This window comes from Lucilia sericata, unplaced genomic scaffold (assembly GCF_015586225.1).
Source record: "Lucilia sericata isolate MDLA Ls3-8-SP2 unplaced genomic scaffold, ASM1558622v1 Contig000072F_arrow, whole genome shotgun sequence".
NCBI lineage: Eukaryota > Metazoa > Arthropoda > Insecta > Diptera > Calliphoridae > Lucilia > Lucilia sericata.
The window spans coordinates 822666-833088 of NW_023994106.1; the positions used below are offsets into that span (position 1 = coordinate 822666).

The 10423-nt window shown below is 30.5% G+C and overlaps 1 protein-coding gene across 1 annotated transcript; it reads left to right on the top strand.

The window, feature by feature from the left end:
* Positions 1-8306: 8306 nt before the first annotated feature.
* LOC119616439 (60S ribosomal protein L23a-like) lies at positions 8307-9965 on the top strand. Its single transcript, XM_037972774.1, has 4 exons — positions 8307-8443; positions 8824-9218; positions 9281-9408; positions 9621-9965. Exons 1-4 carry the CDS (start codon positions 8413-8415, stop codon positions 9880-9882), a joined length of 816 nt encoding a protein of 271 aa, XP_037828702.1. The 5' UTR covers positions 8307-8412; the 3' UTR covers positions 9883-9965.
* Positions 9966-10423: the final 458 nt, after the last annotated feature.

Below are 10423 nucleotides of genomic sequence, written 5' to 3' on the forward strand. Positions count from 1 at the left end.
GGGGTGCGATTCGTCTATTGATTCCCTATCGATCACATATTTTAGTATTGCTGCTCAAAGAATATTTTAAAATTTTTTAGTATAACAACTTTTTTACTAAATTTGCAAATTTGTCAAAGTTTGTTACGTTACAGCATCCCACAGCAAGTACCCAGAAATGAAATCAATATGGGGATCGATTCGCCTATTGATTATCTATCGATCACATATTTTGGTTTTGCTGCTCAAAGAATATTTTAAAATTTTTTAGTATAACAACTTTTTTACTAAATTTGCAAATTTGTCAAAGTTTGTTACGTTACAGCATCCCACAGCAAGTACCCAGAAATGAAATCAATATGGGGATCGATTCGTCTATTGATTATCTATCGATCACATATTTTGGTTTTGCTGCTCAAAGAATATTTTAAAATTTTTTAGTATAACAACTTTTTTACTAAATTTGCAAATTTGTCAAAGTTTGTTACGTTACAGCATCCCACAGCAAGTACCCAGAAATGAAATCAATATGGGGATCGATTCGTCTATTGATTATCTATCGATCACATATTTTGGTTTTGCTGCTCAAAGAATATTTTAAAATTTTTTAGTATAACAACTTTTTTACTAAATTTGCAAATTTGTCAAAGTTTGTTACGTTACAGCATCCCACAGCAAGTACCCAGAAATGAAATCAATATGGGGATCGATTCGTCTATTGATTATCTATCGATCACATATTTTGGTTTGCTGCTCAACGAATATTTTAAAATTTTTATGTACAAAAACTTTTTCCATAAATTGCGAACTTTTCAAAGTTTGTTACGTTACCGCATCTCACAGCAAGTACCCAGAAATGAAATCAATATGGGGATCGATTCGTCTATTGATTATCTATCGATCACATATTTTGGTTTTGCTGCTCAACGAATATTTTAAAATTTTTTAGTATAATAACTTTTTCCATAAATTGTGAACTTTTCAAAGTTTGTTACGTTACAGCATCCCACAGCAAGTACCCAGAAATGAAATCAATATGGGGATCGATTCGTCTATTGATTACCTATCGATCACATATTTTGGTTTTGCTGCTCAACGAATATTTTAAAATTTTTTAGTATAACAACTTTTTCCATAAATTTGCTAATTTGTCAAAGTTTGTTACGTTACTGCATCCCACAGCAAGTACCCAGAAATGAAATCAATATGGGGATCGATTCGTCTATTGATTACCTATCGATCACATATTTTGGTTTTGCTGCTCAACGAATATTTTAAAATTTTTTAGTATATAACTTTTTCCATAAATTGTGAACTTTTCAAAGTTTGTTACGTTACAGCATCCCACAGCAAGTACCCAGAAATGAAATCAATATGGGGATCGATTCGTCTATTGATTAACTATCGATCACATATTTTGGTTTTGCTGCTCAACGAATATTTTAAAATTTTTAGTATAACTACTTTTTCCATAAATTGTGAACTTTTCAAAGTTTGTTACGTTACAGCATCTTTTAAGTATAAAACCTTTTTCATGAAATTTGTAATTCTTCTTCAAAGTTTGTTATATCACAGCATCTCATACAAAGTACCCCGAAGAAAAATTAATACAGAGATCGATTCGTTTTCGATTCCCTATCAATAACACATTTCAGATTTAGTGCTCAAAAAGGATTTCCAATTTTATTTCCATGTTTCAATATTTCACAAATAAATCAATGAGTTTGTTATGGTTTGTTTTCTTTTTGTTTATGTTTTTTATGTATTTTTTGCTTTGTTTACTTTTTTTTGTAGTTTTCCACGTGTATACACAAAAAAGTACCTTTCTATGCAACTCTGAAAAAAGTTTGCCAAAAATCCCCTGTTTGTTTTCTTCAGCTACGTTAATCAGTGTACACTTAATAAGGTAGCCTCGTCCACACAGTTGGTCATCAGCTGTTACAATCTTATCTGTCAAAATTCCTGTTTGTTTACATTAAGAAAAAATCGCAAAAGTTGTAAAAATTTTAAAAAAGTGAAGAAAATTATGTTTTTAAATAAGTTTTTCTGGGTCAATTGTGATTAAATGTCTTTGTTGTCCTCCTCCCTTGATAAAATAAGAATGCTCCGGCATACGTTCCAAATCAGATTTTAGCACAACCTGTGTGTTTATTTGCTTGTGGGTTTGTTTGTTTGAAGTCTATAGATGGCTAAACGGCTGGACCGATTTTCTTGAAATTTTAACCTTGCTCTATGTCTGGAAGGAACTATAGGCTACTTTTTATTTTAAAATTTCAAGTAGGCGAGGTGCCACGCCTACTTATTAAATAACTATTAAAAGTCATATATCTTGGAAGCTGGTACAATTAGAGTCCTCAAATTTTGCACGGACAGCTTTGTCATTCACAAGAATATTCTTGAACAAAATGGGCGGAATGACTATAGTGGGCGTGGCACCTTCCATATTAAGAAAATATTAAATCAGTATATCTCGGAAAATGTAACAGTTAGAGCCCTCAAATTTGGTCGGAGCCACATAAGTCTCAATATGATTAGTTAGGATAAAAAGTGGGCGGACTAGCAGCAGGGGGCGTGGCACCTCCCATATTAATTAAATACACAAATTCGTTTATCTTGGAAACTATTAGAGTTAAAAACTTCAAATTTTGCACGAAGAACTTTAGCATCCATATAAATATTTTGGGTAATAAATTGGCGGACTCCCAATGAAGGGAGCGGCACCTCCCATATGAATTAAATACAACTAAATATTTTATCTAAGAAACTAATAGAACTAGATTTCTAAAATTTTGGAAAAGGGACTTTCATATTATTCTGAACATTTTGGGGGAATTATTATATATGAATTATATAGAAAAATTTGTATATCTTAGATGCTGTAGAAGCAAGAATCTTCAAATTTTACATAAAGAACTTTGACATTCATGTGAACATTTAGAGAAAAATGGGCGGACTTTCAATGGGGGGTTGCCCCCTCCCATATGAATTAAATACAATACAATATTATTTACATTTTCCATAGCTTACATTAAAATTCTTATCGTATCGGTCTATAATTGACCCCACCCACCATATAAGGTCCCCTTTAGAAAAAGACTCTAACGCTCAAATACTCCTACAGCGATGAAATTTCACCTAAACAAGTTTTGTGAGGTTCGGTCCATAATTGACCCCATCCCTCCCTATAAGGGCGCCTTTTAGGGAACAGAAATTATCCTACGGGTTTGATGAAGATGGATCGATAAATAGCCACTTCAGAAAATTACTTTAACTCTCATTAGGAGAGAGAGTTCACAGGAGATGAAATTCGAAATAAACCATTTCTTTACGAAACATACCTAATTTATGTACAAAGTTTATGAAGATCGGTTTATAACTGACCCTTAGTTATATAAGATTCACTCCAGAAAATGACTTTAATTAGCGTTCGGAAAAATTGGCGAACTTGCAATAATTTGAGTGGCTTCTCCCATGTGTAAGTGTTTTCTTTTTTTTGCTTTTAGTGTAGCAAAGCACACTGGGTATAGCTAGTATTATTATATAATTAATATAAAAAGTAAACATTTTATCGAAACACGATTTTTTATTTTCTTCCTTGGTATTTTCTTATGGCGTTTATTTTGAATGTAATGACAACTTTTATATTTTCTTTGATATATTTTAGAGTTTTTTCTCTTACTTTTTAATTTAAAATTTTTTTCAATAACATTTAGTATGAATTTTTTTAATAAATATATATAAGAAGTACATTAATTTTAATGTATAATTTTAAAGTATAATAATTAAAATTTTCTGATGTACATTATTTTTAAAACATTAAAACATTAATATGACTGTTTTTTTTCTTGTTTACATTTTATGTATTAAAATTCTATTTTCTACAGGTTCATCTGCAACGTAACTTCAACGTTACGGCCAAAACTAACGACTTACACAGGTAAGCCAAAAAGGAATCAGCTGATTCATCACGGAACGGAACATAGAGACTAATGAGCCTTAAGTTTTGAACTACGTTTACCCCATGTCTATATTAGACAAATATTTATCACAGCACTTGACAAAACGTCTGCAGACAAATTGTCAGTTTTTTGTTTATGTTAAGCATAGGGGTAACAAAATGCTTTTTATCACGACAACTCACAGATAATTCTACTGAAATAATGCTATATTTTATATTTTATAAAAACAATCCAAAATTCGCATTTGAAAATAAACACTGATTTCACTAAAACTTATGTTAAAAAATCAATTTTAATTGCACAAAAACCAAATTCTATAGAATTTTTTCAATACAATGACGTTGTTATCAAGACAACGTTGTCTAAACAATTGTTTGGACAACACTGTCATAACGGGTTAGTATTTACATTTTCAACGATTAAATAAAAACGGAATCCGAGAGATCAAAAAGTGGGATTTTGAAAGCAAATATATTGTTTATAACAACAAAACAGAGCAAGCACGAAAATTGTGTAAGAAATTATGCAGGGATGGGTAAAAAATAAGTCTCAAGATTTTCTTAAAAAAACAAATGAAATAGGTCCAGTTAGGGATAATGAAAACCAGAACAACAACATCAATTAAAGGGATCATAAAGAGTTTGAAAAATATTCCAAAAGTTTCAATTTGAAAACATTATTAGAATGTGTGAAAACTCGCAACTCTAAAGGCAGATTATTCCTATTTAAGCCGTAATTTCTTTATGATTAAAATAATTAACAAGTAAAAGTGTTATATTCGGTTATATGTCGTAAAAAATCAAATTTTGGAAGTGGTCATATATGTATGTACATTAGGGATATAACTATTGACATTCTTTACAAATATGCAAGTTGGCATATCGTAGTCGAATAGAGTATTAAAAACTATGAGAAACCAGTAAAAATCGGTCCATAAGAATCGGAGATATGGTCAAAACAAATATGATCAACAAATAACTTTTTATGGACTTTTTGATTTAGGGATGTAAAATAGTATATTTGGGAAAAATCAAAAAGTTCGGAGATATAGGCAATGATGAGTCGCGATGTGACAAAAATATACTTCAAGGTAGAAATGCCCATATATAAATATTTTAATATTAGAGTGTGTGCCAATCGTAACAATTTACTTGAAAATTAAAATTTTTGATAGATATGAGGTGAATAAAATGTTACTAGCTCATAGGGCTATATAAATTTTTGACAAATGAAAAGAAAAATTTGAAAATACAAAAAATAAAATATTTTATAATTTTAGTTTATAATACATTTGTGATTGTAGAAATTTATTTTAATATAATTTTTGACAAATGAAAAGAAAAATTTGAAAATACAAAAAATAAATTATTTTATAATTTTAGTTTATAATACATTTGTGATTGTAGAAATTTATTTTAATAATAAAAAAATCAATAAAAGTGTTTGAGATATGGTCAAAACAAATATTATCAACAAATAACTTTTATGGACTTTTTGATTTAGGGATGTAAATAGTATATTTGCGAAAAATCAAAAAGTTCGGAGATATGGGCAATGATGAGTCGCATTGTGACAAAAAATATACTTCTAGGTAGAAATGCCCATATATAAATATTTAAATCTTTAAGTGTGTGCCAATCGGTAGCAATTTACTTGAAAATGAAATTTTTGGTTAATAAAATTTTACTAGCTCATAGGGCTATATACATTTTTCACAAATGAAAAGAAAAATTTGAAAATACAAAAAATAAAATATTTTTAAATTTGTGATTGTAGAAAATCACTTAAATGCTTCTAACTGTCTAAAAGTAGCATATATAGCGGTTAAATTCGACAGAAACATATTTTATAGGAACCTAAATCTTTTAGTTACATTTTATAAGAATCGGTCCATAATTGACCCAAAACCTCCATATAAGATCCCCTTCAGAAAATGACTTTAATGCCCATAACTGACCTTAAGAAGCATATCGTTACATGAAACGCAAACGGCCCTAACTAACCAAAAATTCAAAATCGGTTTTAATTGTTGATTCTAATGTATTGCATCAAAACAAACGTCCACACCAAAAATTGGACTTCGACCATAATTATCGATTTTATTTACAAAAAACAAAAGGCCCTATCTACAAAAACATTTAAATATTCCACTATTAAACAATCTGTTTATTTACTACTAATAATCGCGTTGATAGAAACAAACTTTTTAATTTAAATAGTTTTTGCTTCTCCTGTAAATTTTTTAAAATGTTAGATAGGGCCGTTTGCGTTTTAGGTGACGATATATAGCTGAACTTTGACAAAAACAATGTTCGTATGAGCCAAAACACCTCTACTATATTTTATGAGTAACAGTCTATAAGTGACCATATAACACGATCCCCCCTATAAGGGTATCGGTCTATAATGGACCCCACCCACCATATAAGGTCCCCTTTAGAACAAGACTCTAACGCTCAAATACTACTACAAGCGATGAAATTTCACCTAAACAAGTTTTGTGAGGTTCGGTCCATAATTGACCCCATCCCTCCCTATAAGGGCGCCTTTTAGGGAACAGAAATTATCCTACGGGTTTGATGAAGATGGATCGATAAATAGCCACTTCAGAAAATTACTTTAACTCTCATTAGGAGAGAGAGTTCACAGGAGATGAAATTCGAAATAAACCATTTCTTTAACGAAACATACCTAATTATGTACAAAGTTTATGAAGATCGGTTTATAACTGACCCTTAGTTATATAAGATTCACTCCAGAAAATGACTTTAAACGCTCATCCATGGCTTAAAAATTCTTACAAATTACGATAGTTTTATAGGAACTGACATTTTTTAAATTTGATGAGGATCTGTCAATAACTGATCGGGTTCCTTCCTTCAGAAAATTACTTTAAACCTGTCAATAACTGATCGGTTTCCTTCAGAAAATTACTTTAAACCTCATGACTGAATTAAAGATACGAGTACAGCGATGAAATAATATTTGTATAAACTGATGAGGATAGGTCCATAATTGACACTACCCTCCATATAACTACTCTTACAAGAAACAGTTTATGGTTATAAAAAATTGGACAACAAAATATAATATTTTTAATTCGGAAGCAATGCTATATCCCCCCTCGATGCCAAGACGTTTGTTACTCATGACATAAATAGGTTTCTAGGAACCTGATTGTCACAGCTACATACATAAATAGGCTTCTAGGAACCTGATTATCACAGCTACTTTTCCTTAACTCTATTGCAAAATTATAATACTTAGTGTAATTGAAACAAATAAAGATTTGATAAATAATAAATCAAATTTTGTATGAAAATTTTGTTTTATAAACCATTTATTAAATAAATGTTGTTTATGAATAAGGTGGTAAAAATGTATGGCTTTTTTGAAAATTAAAATGATGTGTAATCAAAACATCGATGTATCGTTCACATACCGATGTTTTTGAACATCGATGTTTATCATGGAAACATCGATACTTTAAAACATCGATGTTTTAAAGAGCGATGTTGCATCCCTAATTAACTGTTTTTGATAACTTCAGCCGCAGTAGTTACCAGTGAATTATCAATCACGATGGCTTTTTTGAAAATTAAATGATGTGTAATCAAAACATCGATGTATCGTTCACAATACCGATGTTTTTGAACATCGATGTTTATCATGGAAACATCGATACTTTAAAACATCGATGTTTTAAAGAGCGATGTTGCATCCCTAATTAACTGTTTTTGATAACTTCAGCCGCAGTAGTTACCAGTGAATTATCAATCACGATGATAAAATCACAGTCGTGAAAATATCGTTCATCTCTAATATACATGTGTTGTTTTCTTACTAACACAATAAAATAATATACCCCCTAACAAAACAACCTTTTGTTAAAACAGCAAACAGCTGTTTTCGATTGTTGTGTGGTGAGTTTCTGTAAAAACACAAACAAATGTATTTCGTGCTAAGAAAAAATGTATGTATATTATATTAAGTCAGTGTTCTAAAGAATACACCATCTACCTCAATAATAATCCCGATTGCTTATATATAATAATATATACATTTGTTTGCAATTCATTCAACTATTCTAAGACTGAGTGATAGATGATGCCATCTTAGTAGATCTTATTACAGTCTAATCCGCATGTTCATTAATGCTTAATAAAGTTATTGATGGTTTATTGTAGGAATTTTGTATGGGAAATATGCGTAACAAACCTAAAATAAACGATAAATATCTTTTTGAACACGTCAGTAAGACGATATTCACACTCCTGTGCTTACATTGCACATACTTTATAAAAATATTTTAAAACGCAACCCTTAAACATTACACAATATTACGAACATATTTATTAGTTTTCCGAACATTTCCTAAAAATCGCCATGTTTTCGATATGATTTTCGAACAACGAACTTCCGCCCGATTGAAAAAGACAAAAAATTTTCCTTTTCATTTCTTTTTTTCGTAGAAATGCCACCTAAAAAGCCAACCGAGAAATCCGGTAAGAATTTTTTGAGAAAATATTGTGAACAAATTATAAAAATATTCTAATAAAGGTGAAAAAGGTATAAGAAACCGAATAGCAAATGAATAAACATGTTTAATGGTGGAATTTTAATAAAATTTAACGAAAGAAATATGAAAAAACCAAACATGCTGCAATGAAGAACACGCGGTCGTGTTTTAAAGTGGATATACATATAAGAAATATAAAAAATATGAAAATTTTCAATAAAAAATAAGAAGCAGATAATAAAAATATGAATTTAAGTAATAGATTTTGTGCATTTTCTAGTTGTTTTGAAATCTAACCTTATTTGTTATAGTAGATATATAATGATTGTTTATTAAATATTTGTTATATTTACTTTTATTAAATAGCTGCCAAGCCTGGTGATAAGAAACCGGAGAAGAAGGCTTCGGCTACTACTTCTGCCGCTGGTGGCAAAAAGGAAACTGCAGCAAAGCCCGCCTCTGCTGCCAAGAAACCAGCTCCAGCTAAAAAACCTGCTGCAGCTGCCACTAAAAAACCAGTAGCCAAGAAAGCCGCTCCCAGCAAGAAAGTTGCCTCTAAGGCTAAGCCAAAAACCAAGGATGCCAAAAAGAAGGCTGCTGCTGGCAAGAAGCCCCAATCCATCTTGGCTAAACTGTCCGCAAAGGCTCGTGCTGCTGCTAAGGGCAAGAAGGTTGCTACCAAACCTGGCTCAAAGGTACAAAAGGGTACCTCAAAGGCTAAGGCTGTAGCTTTGTTGAAGGCTAAAAAGGCTCAGACCAAGGTAAGCATGAGGGAGGAATATCGCTGGAGTATTATTTACAACATATATATATATATTTTTAGATTATCAAGGGCGCTTTTGGTACCCGTGTACGTAAAGTACGTACAAACGTACATTTCCGCAGACCTAAGACTTTGAAGTTGCCCCGCAACCCCAAGTACCCAAGGAAATCTGTACCAACCAGAAATCGGTAAGAATTCCACAATTTAAAAAGTTTAATTTGTTTAAGTTGTTTTAAATTATGATCCATGAAGTATCTGTAAACAACATTATTTGTGTTAACTAAAATATACATTTGGTTAATATGTATATATTTTAAGAAATTGACAAAATCTTCAATAAATAACCATTAAAGATATTTTAAATCACAACAAATTAAATAAAAAAAATATATTTTTACAGCATGGACGCTTACAATATCATCAAATATCCATTGACCACTGAAGCTGCCATGAAGAAGATTGAAGACAACAACACATTGGTATTCTTAACACACTTGCGTGCAAACAAGAATCACGTGCGTGCTGCTGTCCGCAAGCTCTATGACATCAAAGTAGCTAAAGTTAACATTTTGATCAGACCCGATGGTCAAAAGAAGGCTTATGTTCGTTTGGCCCGTGATTATGATGCGTTGGACATCGCCAATAAGATTGGCATCATATAAATTGTCAACTTCAAATATTTTACTTTGTTTCTTTTTAATAGAAATATAGACGTAAACTAAAATAACAAAAACCTAAAAACAAAGTACATATAACTTATTTTAATTGAAAAATAGAAAATTATTTTAGATAATTTTATTGCTAAGATCCGATTAAAAGGGATAGTAGGGAACATTTTTTTCTTTTCAGGTGTTTCAGCGTTATTGCGAGTTAATAAAAGATGCATGCAAATAATTTCAAAGGTAATTCAAAATTTTATCAATATTAAAAACATATAATTTCATTATTTTGAAACTATTCTTAATAATTTGAGTATTAAATAAATTTTTAATACTGAAAATTATTCGCCCATATTCTACAATCGAAAGATTTTGAGTTTGCAATTTCGCATTTCCATTCAACGCTCCATCACTAAAATAACTTAAAAAATCGTGAATCATTGAAACAAAATGCAGTCATTTCTTATTTTTCCTAATAATAATTAAGTCACTAAATCATTAATATTAAATGTATTTTTTTTTTTTTTAACTTTGTCAATCTTTC